General features: G+C 38.8%; 2 protein-coding genes across 3 annotated transcripts; both read right to left on the bottom strand.

Moving 5' to 3' along the window:
* Positions 1 to 48: 48 nt before the first annotated feature.
* LOC108044979 (diuretic hormone class 2) lies at positions 49 to 17,866 on the bottom strand. 2 transcript variants are annotated; one of them, XM_017124152.2, is made up of 5 exons: positions 17,826 to 17,866; positions 17,663 to 17,735; positions 2,468 to 2,576; positions 1,622 to 1,747; positions 49 to 970 (listed from the first exon to the last, which is right to left on the bottom strand). In XM_017124152.2, exons 3-5 carry the CDS (start codon positions 2,560 to 2,562, stop codon positions 835 to 837), a joined length of 357 nt encoding a protein of 118 aa, XP_016979641.1. In that variant the 5' UTR covers positions 2,563 to 2,576; positions 17,663 to 17,735; positions 17,826 to 17,866; the 3' UTR covers positions 49 to 834. The 2 variants fall into 2 exon arrangements, with proteins under 2 accessions (XP_016979641.1, XP_016979642.1); XM_017124153.2 differs by having other exon boundaries at positions 2,471 to 2,576.
* Positions 4,422 to 5,619, bottom strand: LOC108044977 (lysosomal aspartic protease). The gene has a single exon (XM_017124150.1). It carries the CDS (start codon positions 5,584 to 5,586, stop codon positions 4,468 to 4,470), a length of 1,119 nt encoding a protein of 372 aa, XP_016979639.1. The 5' UTR covers positions 5,587 to 5,619; the 3' UTR covers positions 4,422 to 4,467.
* Positions 17,867 to 18,319: the final 453 nt, after the last annotated feature.

The following is an 18,319-nucleotide window of genomic DNA, read 5'->3' as shown; positions in this document are numbered from 1 at the left end:
AAAAAGCTTGTTTAAACCTGCAACCCCATTCAAAGTCGTACAACGATGTGAAGTTTCTCAAAATGTAGACTTTTATTTGATCGTGTCCCGACTGACGATAAGTAATATGTTTGCAGCTTTTCCATAGACACAGTAATTATTAAATATATGCAAGTAGAATTCCGAAAGTGTATATATATTTATATATATTTGTATCGCATTACTTGTACGTGTGTTTTAGTAATTTATATTTACAATACTTAAAAGTCTGCGAGAGACTGTTCGGCTATTGTTGAAATAAACTTTCAGTTTCGTTGGGGTTTTGATGGCTTCGTTTGGGGGCCGAAAGTGTGTTTTTGTGTAGCTTTTATGTTTATGTAAGACATACCTAGTTAAAGATTTTTTGCGCGATTTTGCTTACACTTGAATATATATTTAAGATATTTATTTAAATTTCTTCCTTCTCTTCTCTTAAGTTTTCCTCATATTTTGTGGTTAAGACGAGTAATTAAAACTGAGTTCAATCTGAGATAGAGATTTGCATAAATAGTGTTCAACAGTTTCTTTCGGAGCAACAGATTAACGTTTTTATTTGGGTGTTCGCCATTGGTATATATAATTTCGATATCTGTTAATAGTTATTTCTCATAATAATGCAAAACAGTTGTAAAGAAACATACGGTGAGTACATGAAGATAGATCCGTAATAAATATATATGTACAATGAATAACAAACAATCCAACATAATGCAAATTAAAGCTCTAAATAGAGTCGAATGGGTCAAGTTTAAGTTGAGAAGTTGACACTCGTCCTTAACGTCCACAGGATACGCAGCCCGGCCTCGTCCTGCCGACTTAGACATCGGTCTCCGATCGCCGCCTTCGTCCTGGTCCACCTGCGAAGTTGGCCGCAGCCAGACCCATGCGATGTTTCGCCTCCTGGGTTCCCGAATATCCCCGTGCCAAGCCAAAGTCCACGGTTCGCTTGGAGCTGCGAAACGAGTACATTGAATCGGTATTATTACTAAGAAGTTCATAAAATCGAGTATGGGTTCCTCTAACTACATTGTACTGGGGAGGATTCCAGTTTACTTTTCATTACTTTCATTACACTTATTGTTAGTTAACATAAAGTTGGGCTTAATAATTTAATTGACGTATACAAAAAAAACTAAAAATCCTAAAAGAAAAACCATTGCTTAAAACTAATACTTTTTTAATTTGTATATACGTTTACGTTAACGCTTTATAATATAGTCACCAAATCTAGCCGGTCCCGACTTTTAAGAATAGAGACTAGATTGTTTTGACTTATACATATATAGTATGTTCTGCAAATAGTTGCTTTTTACCGAATCTTTGTGTGGCAAATCTTCCGAGAAATACAGGAAAAAGGATTAGCGAAAATAATCAATATAATTCCTGGAACAAGACTGTTTTTAATTTTTAAGCTGGGCTTTTTTAACTTTTACTCGGTTTATTAACAATTGTTCTAGAAACGTCGATTCGAAATAATTCGAAGTTTATTTTATTGAAACGTTAAATGTAAATGCAAACATTAATAGTGGTTTTGTCGAGCTAGACGCTCATAGTTACTTAAATTAAACACTATAAAAATCATATTTATTATTTCAGAACTTACTTCTCCAGATCGTTTCGTGCCCGAATGATGGTGCGTCCAAAGCGAGTCATCAGCTCCATCAGCAGGTCGTCGGGCACCTCCTCCAGCTCGTTATAGCCAGCTCCATATCCTCCGCCATTGGATTGGCTATTTTGGAATCAGCGGAATGGAAAATTAGAGTTTGGCCCGTTGTGTTTTCTTGTTGTATTTATACATTTGGGTACATTGGGTACAATGCGGCTAAACAGGATATCTAATTACTTTGGCTCTGTTAAATTTGACATTCGGCTGGCTTAAAATCTTCATTTGCATGGGAACCCAATTATTTGTTAATGCCTCAATGTTTTGGGGAATTTTCCATTCGAGCAATTGCTAATTAGTTGGCCAGGACCAATGAATTTTTAATAGTTCCTTCGACGAAGGGAAATTGAGTTTTGAATTCCCCGAAACGTTATCGTGGCAAGCCTTAGAATTTGCAACATATTTGTACTGCTCAAGTGTGTGTCCAATTTTGGCACATTTTGCTGTCAACGCTTACATTTTATTAATTAAAATTTTCCTTCGCCAGCAGGAAAGACTTTGAATGTGAATGAAAAAGACGCTGACACTCTAAAGTGTGAACACTCATGTGAGCGTTATCCCCCGAGAATATAAGTATATTTTCATCACCCACATGGCCAAGATTCGTTCTGAGCCAACATTGACTGGCACTGAGTGGGGTAATTGCTTTTGGGCAAATATTTTTATACCACATTTTTTGGTTTTCACAGCCAAAGTGCCGGAATTTAATTAGGTTATGTCTCTTTGTATATGTTCAACCAAATTGGAAATGATATGGTTGGATGTGGGTGTGGAATAGGCTACAACTACCTGGGCATTGGAGCTGCCTCGATGCTCGAGATGGCCAAGAGGCAGAAGAGCAGGAACGCCAAGGCGAAGCAAGCACATCGGTTTGTCATCATTGTGCGGCTGTCTCCTGAAAGAGTTAAATATTTACATTTTAGATTAAAGCGATTAAATAATAAATATTGAAGCAGACATTAAGCAAAGAACATTAATAACTTCCTATATTTATTCAATAGTTAGTTATGGATTATAATTAGACTTAAATATGAAACAAAATAAAATTATAATGAGAAAATATAATTTAAAACCAGTTAAACATCCCGACCATAAAAAGAATTTCACAAGGACCTTGTTCAGTTTATACAGTTATACTGTTCTTTAAATACTTTGTTACCGTATTTTATAATCAGTATAATCGCTTTTCATAAACTTTCTTCCCAGCCAAATTTTTCCAATTGTTTACATAAATATTCGACAAAGCCAAACGGCTTAGTGTTCTTGGGTCAACATCAATCAGACACAATTAAAAATCGATTGCGAGGGTTGAGTTGACACTCAGACCGGAAGTCGGGTGGCGTTGGCGACCAGGTTTTTCCATTAAGTGATTCATTAACTGCTCAACCAAGCAGTCCCAATCTGGGTTACCCTTCCTGTTTCCCGTTTTTCCCTGCTCGACTCCCGACTCCCCCATCCATTGACCGTCACCAACTCATTTGCGTTGGCTACCAGGACTACCAGCATGAGCAATATGACCTGTTTGTCCCCTTTCTCAGTTACCCCAGTTCTCGGAGGTAGTGCCTCGACTTTTTGCATTGCTCAACTGCACTTCCACTTCCTGTCATCGTACACGGATACCCCTCGTCCTTCGCCAGGTACTCCTAAATGGTGTTGTCACTGCTGTGTTTGCAGTTGCAAACTATAGTCCATAGTCCCGCACACTTCGCTGACATCACTGGCACCTGGGGACCATACCATCCCTGACATCTGTGGACAGCCCCCGATACCCCAGAGTCCTTTTGACACCCAGTGACACACACCATTGCCTGGGCAACAGGCTGGACAAATGAATTGGCTCTCCGAGCTGATGGTTCTGTCATTTCTGTCATTGCCTTCAAAACACACCATACACCAGCATGGAAGTGGGGTCCATCTCCCTTGGACCAGAGTCAACATTTGTCCCACTGCCAACTGAGGATTTGCGGACTACCGGATAACACAGTTGGATAACTGCCTCTGTTCCGATAAGTGTCAATAAATCACAGCTTCGAGATGGATGGAGTAGGAGAGCTAAGAAACCTATGTTCTAAAGCGATATGGTGATATATTAATACTATTCTCTAAGTACAGAGCTTCCTCTGATGGGGAAGTAAAAATCCACTGTATTGACACCAATCAAATGTCTAGATATCCGGACATTTTCACCAAGGACGTTTGCTGGACCTTGAATAAAATGTGGACCAACGCAACTTTAATTTTCTATGAAATATGTATTTCATTGCATAGTTTCCCATACTTCTTCTATATAAACATAAACCAACAGCAGTTAAAAGCAATAAAGAGTATGTATAAATGATTTAAATTATGTTATTTATAATTTAGTCTGATTTCTTAAGTTCACAGTTTATATGTTCACATTTATATATATTGTTCTTTTTTCGTTTCGTTTTTAAAATAATTTGAAAAATCAAGTTGATTTATGTAGCTCTCAGATAAAAATTGTAAATTCAGCTCAGCAGAAGGTTTTTAAAATAGACTCCATTTCAAAACAAATCGAAAACCCTTGAGAACTAACAACCCTATGAGTCGTTTATGTGAAATAAATAATAGCCCTGACTGTAATGAAAAGCCCTCAAGCAATTAAATCAGAATTGTAAACAAGCCCACTTGAAAAGTCTTATAAAGATAAGATTGTTACAACTCTGCAGCCTTGAGAAGGTGTCCCACTTCAGTGGTTCCCAGACATTTCAATGGCACATTCAAGGTACTCGTTGCTTTATTGATCACAGATCGAAGATCGTAACTTAGGCGACTGGGGCGAAGCCGATGCGGTTGTTGCCCAGATCGAACTCGGTGTAGTACTGGCCAATGAAGACGTCTCCCAGGATCCAGAAGTCGGTGCCCATGTACTGGAAGGCGGACATGCAGGTGCCCTCCGACTGGATGATGTAGGCCGCTGGAGTCAGAGTGAAGTCCGTGCCGCCGATGTTGAAGATGACATCGGGCAGGGAGCTAACGGAGGAGCAGTCCACATAGCCATCCTCGCCGACATTCAGGATCTCGGACAAGGTGACGTAGGCGTTGTAGGGAGCCACGATCAGGGAGGTGCCCGTATCGGCGATGGCCTGGCAGTCATCGCACAGCGAGTAGCCCTCGACGGATGAACCGGCCATGGCGAACTGCCAGTAGCCCTGCTCGGAGATGGGCACATAGGTCAGATCCCCGGAGTACAGGGACGCGTCGGAACCGCCGAAGATCAGCTCGCCACCCTGGCTGGAGGTGCCATCGCGGGCGAGGTAGAAGGAGAACACGGAGCTGTCAACCAGTCCCTGGGACACCATGTTGTAGAACACCGGAGCCACTCCGTCCACGGCCAGAGCCTCGTAGGCCATGCCCAGGATGCCGTCGAAGTTGGCGTCGTTGAAGTTGGTGCCCGGCTCGTTGGTGGACTCGGCAAAGGTCTGGCTGGCGACACTCAGGCCATTCACGTCGACGGTGTCGGTGGAGAGGTAGCCGGTGAGGCTGCCAGTTCCGTACTGGATGGAGAAGCTCTCCCCGTTGGCCACGTAGGTGGAGCTGTCGCTGGAATCGTACTGGCTGTGGGTCAGGCAGGCATCGCTCTTGCAGGTGTTTGAGGGCACCCACAGATTGGAGGAGCCGGAGTCGAAGAGCACCTTGAAGCTCTGGGCGGGAGTGCCGATCGAGATGGCACCGTAGTAGGCCATGTTCATCGAGTTGGACAGCTGCTCCTCGTCCACGCTGCGGAGGGAGGGCAGCTGGTACTTGGTGCGCAGGTAGGACCTCTCGGCCAGGACATTCTGGCGCGTCTTCACGAAGTTCTCCTCCTTGAGGATCGGCACGCGGTGCAGCTCGGCACTGGCCAGAGCCACCAGCAGGACTATCGCAGCAATGGACTTGATCATTCTCTTGGCTTGTTGTCTACTCAAGTTCGACTAACTGACGATCGCAGGGTCAGGTCTAATTTATAGCACTTGCCATCAATCACAGCCCAAATTGCCCGGCGATAAGATTTGTGGGCCACTGTGACGTTGCCGCCGACCACTCGAATCTTGGGAGGTATAAGTCCATAAGACCCTATCGATCGATAATTATAATCTGGCACATTATTATTTTAGGTGTATATCAGGCGATACTTTGGCTATCTATCTCCTAGATAACGCCGTTTCTCAAGAAGTGATTCCTCAAATCATCCGCGCAGCTGGCCTTTGTTTTGGTTTAACATTCGAGTGACTATCATTATGTAACCGAAGCGATAATAAAAAGTGTCTGCTCACAATAATTTGTTTATATTATCGTTTCACTAAGCCCACAGATAAGCCAAAAAAATAGATAACGCTAAGTAGTTTTTGGAATGGGAAATAACCGAAAAATTGGGAAAATCATCATACAGCTTGGGAAAAAACCTCAACAACTCGATTGTTTACTTACTGTTAAGAACAAAAATACTTTTAAATATATATGCAATACTTAAATAATTTTAAGTTAGTTAAGGCTTATTTCACAATTAAAAATCTTAAAAAATTACAACAATTGGATAATGCAGATGAATTCAAGCGAAAGTCTTTTGATACGAGTTTTTAGTTAAAATTAATTTATTTTTGAATTCAATCAATTTAATCTTTAAAACAAAGGTATCAATTTACTTGAAAATATACACATGTGGCAATCTTAAGGGAATTATAAATATTTCCAAAGCGAATTGCTTTTCAATTGGTTAATTTGGAGAAACGTCGGAGTTTAATCGCCTTTGGCCACAAGGAAACACTTTCATTCCGGCTCAAATGGCCACCAGAAATTCCCTTCCAATTAAATGGTTACACTTGAGCTTTTTACTCAACGATTTGCCCGGTCGTATAAAAAAAATATTTCGTTTTGGCAGATAAAAGCAAATGCAGGTCCGGCAGTCATCTTCTCGCCATGGCTCCTTTTATTAAGCTTAAGTCCTTATTGAAATCAGATTTAAAATCAAATGAAATACCACTTCAATTGGCCAAGGAGGACAAAAGAGATTCATTTATTCGATTGCGTTTTACTGCCAGCGCAGGGATTGTTTGCCCAAGTGGGGTTGTGTGTAGTTATGTGGGTAGATGTGTGGTTGTGTGTGGTTCTGGGTGGTCAGCCACAGGTTAATTGTGGTGCAGGGCATCCGCTTATCGCCGAGGGCTAGTAACACCCGGATAGACAGCAGCGAAATGGAGGAGTCCACGGACGAGTGCGTTGCGCACTTTTGGCCCAAATAAAGTAATCAACGTATTTCACGCACCGTCGGGCAATTTTGGCTACCATTCGGACACTGGGCACACGGGGCGTATGATTACTGACGGTGGTCGCCTGTTTTTGTGGTGACATTTCACATGTGCAATTATTAGGCTGCTCAAATGCTCAACTGTGGTATATTCGATGCCACCCGTTTGTCCTGGCTGTTTATCAATCATTTTTGATTTATGGGCCAGCGCGAGTTGATTGTAGTCCGCAAATATACATAAATAAAGTATACGCCCGGGGTGGCTGGCCAACTAACCGAACAACTCAGCGAAGTGTAAGCCCACATGAATTTCGATTTATTTTTTATTTGCCCTGCATGGTCGGGCATGGCTTAAAGGCTTAGTCCGAGATGCAAATAATATTTAACCAAAAATAATCAGTAAATATTCACCATTGGTAAATATTATATAATATATAAGTGACGCACTGAGTAGGGAAGTGGACAAATAAACTGGTATCCCTTTCGGTCAGTGAGCATTCGCCTCCGGGTCACCAGCCTACACTCTCCGTGGGTGGAAGGCTCCATCATGCGACCTCTTTCCGCCGATTGCATTTTCACAGCTTGCTTGATCTCCGATGCACCCACTCGCACTTTATGAGCCCCGGAGTTAGTCAAGTGCCAGGCGATTAATCGAGTAAAATATTGAAGTTTGAAAGAAACACTTTGCCACGAACTTTGGTCTATAAACTTTTAAAAAGCACCGTGCTGCATTTTCAGTTATATTAAATATTTCATTTTTAATGTGCATTCAAGTGAATAATTGACGGAAAATAAATCAATATATTACTGTGCGAATTAAATCATTTCTACCAACAAAAATATTTTATTCCGTGGATTTATGGTTTTTCTTAATTGATTGTTTGTTAAATAAATCGTATTGCTTTAACAAAATTACTTCAAGCTTTTTCATTTTGTCTCCAAATATCTTCTGAAGACTTAAATCAAAAGTAACTACCTTTACCAAAAGCAGCTTACTGAATAAATTCATGCTCTGTTACCATAAATCTCAAAAATTGTTTTTAAAGCTTTAATCCGGATCTCGTTTAAACATAAATTTGTTAGCCTGTTATTATCTTGTTAGGCATTTTTTGTTCAAACAGCTTTTAACAGCCACCAAAATGAAGCCAACAAACAAACTACTCCACAATGAAGATGCTATCTCTTAACCAGCTAAATTCCCGAACATCAAAGGGATGTCCAGCAATCAGAATTTGACTGCATAATCCGGCATTAGGGAACCCGTCGAATATGAACCCATCTCCAAACGAAGTGGAACTTCCACGGACGCAACATTCAAAACCCATCAACTGGAATAGGCCAAACTGTTGTTGGGCCAGCTTGGCCATGGTCGAGGTCAACCCAAATCAAGTGTAGCGCCCAGTCAGCACAGGACTGGCATTTGTCTAACGAGATCCCTGACTCAGCTCCTCAACTGTCCTCGCCGGACTCTCACCTTGGCCAAGTGGCGGTGCTTAGCCAACTGGGCAGGGATGAAAAGGTGGTCGGGGGAGTGGGTGCAGCCGGGACAAAAGTGTAACACGAGAGTCAGACATTGAAATTGCATTGCGTTGATTATGGCCAACAACAAGACACACTCACACCCTGACCCCCGGATTTTGTGGGTCGCCCGGTGGCCCGCTGCGTTGGTAACTGAAAACGTACTTATGACTGGAGGGCGGGGCAAACACAGGGGTGTGGTATCGGGGCACACGACTTGGCAAATTGAATTTGGGTCATTCAATCCCAATGCCAGGGCTAAGAATTCTAGACCACTTCCTCAGCATCAACAATCAAGAATGCTTCCACGTGCTTTAATGCTTATGCCCTGCAATGATTGACTTGGCGGGGTATATTGGCCTAGGAGATGTCTCATTCGCTACTATATGAATAAAATAATATTAAATTAGATAAATAATAACTTAATTAAATTATTGAAAGAGAAATAAATCTAGTAAGCCCTTAATATAAGGTGTAATTATTGTTCGTTATGAAAAATAGTTTGTAAAAAAATTTCTGGGTTGATAGTTATTAATTAATCCATAAAAAACTCTTTATAAAAGAAATAAGTTCGTTTTAAAATTCACATTTATATTCAAAACTTCTAATAATATAAAAAAATTTTAAATATAGTTTTTATCCCTATACAATAGAATAAAACCAAGGTCATCACCGCAAAAAAGGTAGTAAAAATAACTTTAAGAAATCCATAATATAATTAAAAACTCACAAAATTTAAACAACGAGATAAAACGGAATTGACCATTTTGAATGTCATTCTAAAACAAATGTTTTCTGTTTTGCCTTTAAATAAATAACCTTTACCATTATTTAATTAGTGTAACATTAATTCCATTATCGTTGACATTTGAAAATGAATAAATTCTACGTAATTTAGCAAAGCCAGGTAAGGGAAAGCAAAATAATTAAGGGACATTATTGCGACGACAGCCACTTTTAGTTGCATTAAATTTTCATATACCAAATGAAAATTGCGTATACGCATGGAAGGGGGTGGCTTCCGGGGAAACAGGAGGATAGGGGGATAAGAAAACCTCTCCTGCCGCGTTGTAATTGGATGCTTATTGAATTAGTGACAAAGTCGGCGGATTGGGTGGATTGGGCGGAGGATTCTGCGGTGTCCGTGCTCCTGGGATCCCACGAAGGTGGTGGCTTTTGGCTGGGAGGGCAGCCCCGCTGGGTTCCTAGCTGCCATTTTAGATATTCATCAAATTATTCCGTTTGTCAAATTAAGCAAACAAGACCCACACAGCCGGAGACAGAAGATTGATTTGGATTTGTGTTGGCAGACATTTGATTTGCCCTGATTCGAATGAGCGTGTCCTGCGTCCTTGCGGCTCGCTTTGTGTGCGGATGCGATGCCATCTTAACTGATTACTTGCAAAGCCACTAGGCATAAGTCGGCTAAATGTCCGCAAACAGGTGAGGTCCCTCTTCTTGGCCACCATTTCTCACCTTGGCCGGAAGTCTGGCTAATGGAAACTGCTAATACGCTTGCACTTAACTATCTAAGGACACAGTCAGAAATGAGTTTTCCCACCTACGACTTACAAACTTGAGTTCGCAACTTGGTAATGGGTATTATCCATTACTCAGAATCTGGAAAAGATCTGCGAGATATCAACAAGTCAGAAACCCTTGAACACTTGAAGTGTCCAATGCAATATCTGTTGGCAAACAGTTCATGCCAATCAATCAAGGCAATAATCTTTAACCGATTAGATCTGACATGACTTGAAATTAGTTAAGCTGGTTATGGCCACGCTTATAAACACTTTATAACAAGCGACGTCAGCACTTGATTCTCAACAATCACTCTTTAATATAAGTTATATTTATTAGTATTTAAAGAGTCGTCTTGTGAGGTGATAAAATTCGAAGAGGAATTAATGGTACTTCTTATAATTAAGTTAATAGCTGTCTAAATCGTAATTTTCCGCACCCATAATCAAATGTAGTTAGTAAATCTTAACAGGGTTCAAAGCACTGAGTGATAGTCTTTTTACGACTAATAAAATAATTATCCTACACACACACTGGGCTAAAAGGTCACGTCAGAAGCCACTAGTAATTATAATTGTTTAACCTATAATGGTTATGTACCATTAAAAAAAAAAACTCAAAGAAAACTTTCTTCAGTTCCTCATGGGAGCTAAACTTTGGGGCAAAGTTTTCTTGGTCCCAGTGTAAAGGACATGGAGCAGAGACAACCTCGATGCGCCTGTTTGTGGATAAGCGAGCATTTCTCGGATGCCGAAAACAATGTAAAAATTGTTGACCCAACAAGGAGCGGGGAGGGGGTGGGTAAGCAAGGACCTCCTTTGCCGCACATAAAGACAATGAGGTGGAAAAAGCGAACGGAAGGTGGGCCAAAGGTGAGGAGATCCGGGGCGGGAGCATTTAACTTGCGGAGGCTAAAAGCATTGCCCGCAACAACCGACAGGATAACATCCTCCTGGGAGTTGCCACGCGGGCTCCGCCTTGGGTTTCTTTCGAGACCGACTTTCACGACGTGGATGAGGATGTGGATGTGGATGTGGATGTGGATGAGATTCCACGAAATGGGGCAGGGGAATCTCCACTTGGGCCCGGCACTCTTTACATTTACTTAAAAATTCATTGCGGCCCAAGGAATTCTTTTATTTTTGTTCCGTCCTCCTGCCCTTGAATCTTTAAAATTGATGAAAAATTATGCCGACAATGTCGGCAACAGATTAAAATAATTGCACTCAACTAGAGCGAAGTTTCGGAAGGTTCTTCAAGGTTGGGATTGGAAGGTCGGGTTGGGCTTTCGGTTGGATTTTGCGGTTGGTTAACACCGAACAAGCCACAAATTATGCCGGCAACAGGTTTATGCCAAATGGGAATTTGGTGTTAGGCAAATGTTTTTATTCCTTTATATTTCTGTATGCAAACTGTGGGAATTTGTGAATTAGCCTCCGGTGATTTGGAATTGTTGGGTTTTATTCTCTTTGGCTCTGCTTGCCGCAATTCGATACAATATTTTTTCTTTGATGAGTTTTCGTTGTTTGGTCAGGGCAATGATTTTTGATGCAAAACAAAAGAAAGGATGTCTCCAGAGTTTGGCCAGCAATATATTTTAAATTGTTTATTTATGTCTGCTCATCTTTATCACAAAATTCACCTCTTAACAGGGTAAGAAAGTCGTAGAACATGCAATAGAACAAACGTTTTCCACCTCAACCTGTTTAATCCAAACATTTTTATTTTTTAAATAATTAATCCAGGTGTCCTTTGTAATATTAAAAATCTATTTATTTTTTATTATCATAACTACTTTGTTTACAATTTTGTAATGCAACTAACATTAGAATACATTAACATTAAAAACTTCTGTTTGTCAAATAAAATATGTTATATATTTGTATAATGTGTTTTTTAAACCTCGGTATTATCCTCAGTTTTGTAAGCCCCCAAGCCGTTAAGTATTTTTTAAATACTAATAAAAACCTGCAATCAGAATAAAAACAATATATATTCCCCTACTTTTAAGAGCAGTTCTCGTAAACATTTTGTAGGGACTCAATGCAAGCTCCTGTGGAAAAGGAGAACAGGGACGCTCTCCTAAAAAAATATGAACTCAGGAAAAGGGAACTTTGAAAATTCTTTTCGCACTTTTCAAAAGTTCCAGCACATGAAGGCCACGTAACTTGTGTGATGAAAAGGGCCACAAGCCAAGTGCGTCACAAGAACGGCAAAATATTCAAATGAAAGGAAGACCACCAACTATGCCAAAGGGAATCGCACAGAAAAATGCGAAATTGTGTGTGGAAAAGGAAAACTTGTGGCGAAGTTTGGCTAAATACTTTGCCACAGCCATTTTGTTGCTGTGCTGAGAGTATTGCGGGCCATCCACAAATCCAAATCCCCGGTGCCGTCATCATGTGCACCAGTTGCCGACGTATCGATGTCAGTGGCGTTGTTCCTGCTGCTCTGTCACTTTCGCTTGATTGCATTGTCAGGTCGGTAAACCCCCTTTAAAACCCCCTCTAAAACCCTCTGCAAAACCACACACAGCCCCCCTGCCATAAGTATTATGCAACCCACCGCCACCCACTCTATTTGCTGGCTGATAAACTGCCAGTCGCAATGACGTTTGTTTGTTTGTTTATGTTTTATGAGCATTGTTGCCACAACTTTTGCTCAACACAAACAGAGAAGTGCCACCCCATCCCCGCCCCCCGTAACCCCACTCGATTGCTCTTATTTTGCATTGAATTTCTGTTTGCCAGTTGCTAAATGTAAATGTTTCTCCTCGATAACACAAAGCTTCACTTTGAGCTCGCTAGCTACACATTTTGATATTTACCCTAGTCGTTCAAGTATCTTTAATTGCCTTTGGAATGGCAAGACATAAGCTCAGCCACTTTCGAGACCTTTAAGGTTTAATTCTGGTTATACTGCTCCTTTGAAAAAGGTAATTGAGACGGAAAAGTAAACAAGAAAATGCACTCATCCTAACCCAAGGAATTTGCTCTGCTTATGCAGTTAAAGGTCCTTAAAACCTGTTTCGGGCATTGTTTTCATTGAGGTATTACATTTTATTTACTTTTTCTTATTAAAATAATATTTTGGTTTTTTTTTCATTTGTGAACCTGCTGTAACGCAAACCATTAGCATAATGAACTTTTCATCGTTCCCCATCCTCAAATTCATACTTGTATCCGTGAAAAGACATTTCATTGGCTTTTCTTTCCATTCAGAGCCAGCTGAGCTGGCGAAGAGTATTTAATTTAAATGCCGACCATAAACGTTCAAATATTTTTTAAAGCGAATTTATTACAAAATGCTAACTTTGTCATACAAACAATTCAGGGGGAAACCGAGGAGCGAAAGCAAACAGTCCCAAGGAACGAGCACACATAAAAACCCATCGCCAAAGCATGTCTGAGAACAAAAAAGGAGACGGATGGGGTTTTCGGGGGGGTCGAATGCATGTCTTATCACCGGGGAATGGTATTTGGACTCACGTGGCAGCAGGATCACGAGCAGGAGCAGGAGTCCAGAGCCCGAGGAATGCTTATAGGAAAATGCAACATAAAATACTTTTTAAATGTGAATAAATATTTGGCAGCAGAATGGGGAAATGCCATCAAAGTGTTGCTCGTGGAGCAGAGGGCGGGCTGCTCCAGTTTATGGCGATGCAAATGGAAACGGAAAGTGAAAATTTATATGTTAAGAGGTTAAAATCAACCATGACCAAATTTATCTCCCATGAGGGCGTAAGTAGTATAGATGAATCAAATGAGGTGAAAAATAACCAGCAGTGAAACTGAAAAATTGGTTGGGGAATAAGAGGTAAAACAGCTCAACCAAAAATGAAACACTTAAATAAATCTATTAGATAAATTGGTTCTTAACTTAAGGTAGATTTAAGCTTGTGGAACTTGAAATGCTTGGTGATCTATATAAAAACGTTAATGCAGTTTAACTTGGCCAAAACCATGATGGATAACCAATAAAAAAAGTTGTATTATCTAAATACAATATCAGGAATTTACTAGGGCTTACACACTTCTATTCATATTTCCTTAACAAGTTATTTTTATTTGTACATTTTAAAAAAGTTGTACATGACTGATGTAAATTTGTATTAAAATATTTTTTTATTTTCTATTGTTATAAAATTTAGCTCAGTAAAATTGAATTTTCCAGTTTTCATATGAAAATATCAAATTAATTTTTCTATCAGTTTCCTAATTTACTTTATACTTAATGATCATAAACATTGCTACAGAATTATTTTAATTCTCGATGCATTGCCTTGAAACTCTAGTAAATAGCTACAAAACTAAAAATATCTAATAACTTGATACTTTAAACCTCACCCTAATTGGCCTGGAAAAAAATACAAAAATTTGTTTACCCATTTTAAAATCAACTTTTAATAAGGAGTTTATTTGCTTACACCATAACCAGACAAAATCCACTTTATTAAGCTGTACACCCCTGGTATTTTGAGAGTTTATGAATTCATAAACTCGGCTAATTGGAGGCGTAAACATTTCTGGCACAAGAATCGTGCCCAATTAAATTCATACAGAGTTCGTTTAGGGGGTTATAAAACTGAAAAATTATGTACGAAATACTTCTCATAATAAGAATGCAATAAATGCGGAAATGAGCCCGGAAATGGTCCAAATCTAAAGTTCTTCGAATTTACAAGAGGGTAAACAGGACTCGTTCAAATAGCGAGCGTGGCAAGCATTCAAATTTCATTTGCAATTGTCCCCACTTTGTTTGCTTTGTCATGGCCATGGGGCGTGTTAATTTTCGGAGGGGATTCCCTTGCCCTTCAGTGATTAGCTTGCACATGTGAGGCGGTCCAAAGTTCAGAAGCTTTCAGTAAACACTGGCCAAACAATTTAATTAATAAAAATATGCAAATTTAATTAGAAACAGCAGTCCAACGGCAGGTTCCCGCTCCGAAGATTGTTATGAAACATTTTAGCCCGAAAGTTCCCTAGGCTTCGTCTATGTATTTTAAGGTTTAAGCCCCTTTTTTGCCATGCTCAAGTGAATTTTTAAAGTCTTTTGCTTAAGCATTTTTTAATTGTTGCCCGGTCGAGGTAAACTCCTTTATTCCTACACGAATTCATTAAGTATGAAAAGTTTGCGCATCTAAGTATTTTTACAGACCCAAGGATAAAATAAAATGCACGGCAAGAGGGAAGAAATCCCTAAACCCAAATCATCTGGCCTTTTACGGTCTGCGTATCTTGTGTCTTTTTTGTTACGTGTTATTCCTTTTTGTAAATTTAAAGAAAACAAGAATCGTCCACAAATTGTCACAGTCGAAAGCATTTCGTAAACAACCGGAGGGCAGGGCAGGAAAATAAGTAGTTTTCAACGCCTTCCATTTCATTCAAAGCACCTGAGCGAGAGAATTGAATTTCCCAGAAATCGCCTTTTCCGCAAGAAAGTAGGCAACATAAAATGATCGAAAGGTAAAAGAAGATGTGGAAACAGTAGTATTGTTTCTTTAAACTAAAATGTTGTTTAATGATTTCTCCGTATTGTAATTTAAATATCCTTATCTCTGTTTCAATTAAACCGATAAGGTCAGGATTAAAAATCATTTTGGTTTTGGAAAATAAGTTTTGATGATGCATTTTATTACATTTTTAAACTGATTTTTAAAATCCGTTTTTATTGCGAATAAAAAATGAAAAGATCGTGCAAAAAAATGTTGTAAACTCCATAACATATTAAATTAAACAATAAACCTTTTTATGATTAATGTTTAAGCTTTCTGAACCCCAGAAATTGAAACCAATTTAAAAGAGCAGGCAAAATAAAAGGAAAACAAAACCAAATACGAAGTTGTAATGCCGCAAACAAAGCAATATAAAACATAATCCGCTTTTTCATAATTTCTTTCGCCAAACTGAATATTAAATTTCAGCACTGAAATATATATTAATAGCAAGTAAAAAAGCGACAGGATTAGAAGCATTTGCATGAAATGTGTGGCCTAGCTTGGGACACTGTGCAAAACCATCTCACATTTACTACTGCAGCTAAGCGGATTTGCAATGTACATCACTTAAATATAGTTTTAATTTCATCATTTTTCAATTATTCCTGTTTTTTATGTTCCTGATAGATGGATTTCAACTTGGTGCGTGAGTAATTGAAATTGAATTTTTCATTTATTATACATGGAAATTAAAGCTGTATTCCACTAGCAATTTGTTGGAGTTTTCTTTAAGTTTTGCGGGGGCACCAAGTCATTCGAATCACTGCACAAATGAGCAATTTCCGGGAAATTGGAGCACCAACTGTTGTTATTAATTCAAGAAAATAAATTTCAATTGCCGAACTTTAAGATTAGAAGTTGCACAATTTTAAGATGAAGAAGTTTCGTTCGCACGTTTGCAAGTTTTAGCAATTTAAGTTGAAAACAGCTAAGAGCAAGTAGAGCTTTCCGTAAAATCATAAAACTATAAGGGTGCTCTAATATGAGAGCCAAGTAAAGCTTAAAATGATTGCGATAATCCAAAGGACTTACTTGGCCCAAGCCAAGAGGTAATAAAGCCAAGGGGCCAACTTCAATTTTGCAGCATAAAATAAAGATTTTTCCGAGATACAAGAGGAAAAAGGTCGCCTAGGCCAAAAGCCAAAAGCGAGCCCAGCCTGCAAGGACAAAGGGGAAGCAACAAATGTCCTGGGCTCAACACACATCATCGGAGGACCGCCGCCGAGGTCTTGGGTTCCATGTTGACTTTATGGCTTAGGCCAGCTAAGAAGCAATTTCTAAAAGGCCGGAGCATTTACTGAATTATAAACATATGAAATTTTTGAGCCATAAAAACATAATTAAGTGGAAGTCGGAACGAAATGTTTAACACGAGTTCATGCTGGGATTTCTCACATATTTTTGATTTTATGTTCAGAATAACTTAGGAATTAAACTACCACCTATAAATGTAGTTGCCAATTGTTACATTGAATGTAGGAAAGTTTTTTAGTAATATGGATGTAATCCATAATAAAGAACAATTTTTTGGCTTGCAATTTTTTAATTGTTTTTGCAAAAAAAAAAATTTAAGATTTTTGTTAACAATAATTATGCTTATCCATAATATATTTTAGTACCTAATCTAAAATATTGGCAAAATTTTTTTCCCGACGGAAAATTGGTTTAGTTTGCCAAACTATTAAATTGTAAGTATTAATAAAAAACCATGTGGTAAATATCCAATTGTTTAATTGCCAACCTATTAAATTTAAATAAATATTTCTGTTAGATAAAAAATTCATTAAAATAAATTGATTGCTCTTTTATCTACGCTTTTGATTGATAAATATGTTAGAGTATGTATTTCCCTTGTTATAACCTTTTTTTGCAATCGATTTTAATTTATTATTATATTTTTTTGCTAAATTATCATTTTAAAAATCTTTCTTGTACTTCAATATTTACTAGATCAAAATACAAATGCATATCTACAATCTTTTTAACCAAATTTTTATATTGAACACCAAAATATCTATCGATTTGATTTTAATCTAAAACAAAATCGGACCTTTTTAAATGTATTAATCTATCGCACTTTTTTTGTAATTTTCCTTTTAAAACTTTAAATAAAGTGCACCCTTTTGAAATATTAAGTTGTTTATGTTGAAATACACCAATAAGAATAAGTTCTTAAATTAAATATTTCACTCACCTCTTTTTACAAATTCACAAAACACTTTATTTTAAATCTGTTGAAAGTTCGAATATATTTTAGATCGGTTCCACTGCAAAACACAAAAACAAAGTTCAAAAACGTTGTGAAACGGTTTTAAGAAATTTTAAAAAAGTTTTTGAATCGGGGTGTATATATTAACCGTTACTGCTGCTGACTGCACCGCTTTGAGACTGAACTGAAACGCAAGTGAAAATCGGCAGCCAAGGAGACCGCGATTTATACGAGGCGAGGATACGAAAGATTTCAACGCGTTCAGGTGGCACCCGAGTGGGAATCCCGATGTTCGGCATCCGAAGTTAGCCGCCCACAATATGATGGTTGGTCGGGATTTTGCGCAGTCATGGGGAGTCGGTGGGTGGTGTCCACCAGTCGTATACGCAACACGTGGCAAAAGGGCAACGGCAACCAGTTGGATACGGTCTGTATCAGTTTATTAATCATCTATTACGCACAATTATCGAATAGTCCATCGATCATGCTATCTGCATCGGACTAATCAGCATCGGATTGTTTTCAATTAGTGGCCTAGCTCCGGCAGCTGTCAGCCGTCAAATCCAATATAAATCCCGCCAATATATTAAATTATTAATAATTCTTCGCGCATTATCTCATAATTGGCATTACATCACATTT

Source organism: Drosophila rhopaloa, unplaced genomic scaffold, assembly GCF_018152115.1.
Source record: "Drosophila rhopaloa isolate 14029-0021.01 unplaced genomic scaffold, ASM1815211v1 contig_2, whole genome shotgun sequence".
NCBI classification, from domain to species: Eukaryota; Metazoa; Arthropoda; class Insecta; order Diptera; family Drosophilidae; genus Drosophila; species Drosophila rhopaloa.
This window is presented reverse-complemented; position numbering and strand designations above follow the sequence as displayed.

Excerpts from the sequence above, each read along its gene's own strand:
- LOC108044979 (XM_017124152.2), bottom strand. The coding sequence starts at position 2,562 with ATGATGACAAACCGATGTGCTTGCTTCGCCTTGGCGTTCCTGCTCTTC. Across the intron at positions 1,748-2,467 it reads GCAGCTCCAATGCCCAGGTA|CCAATCCAATGGCGGAGGAT; the intron begins GTTGTAGCCTAT and ends ATTCCAAAATAG. Across the intron at positions 971-1,621 it reads GCACGAAACGATCTGGAGAA|CTCCAAGCGAACCGTGGACT; the intron begins GTAAGTTCTGAA and ends CTCGTTTCGCAG.
- LOC108044977 (XM_017124150.1), bottom strand. The coding sequence starts at position 5,586 with ATGATCAAGTCCATTGCTGCGATAGTCCTGCTGGTGGCTCTGGCCAGT.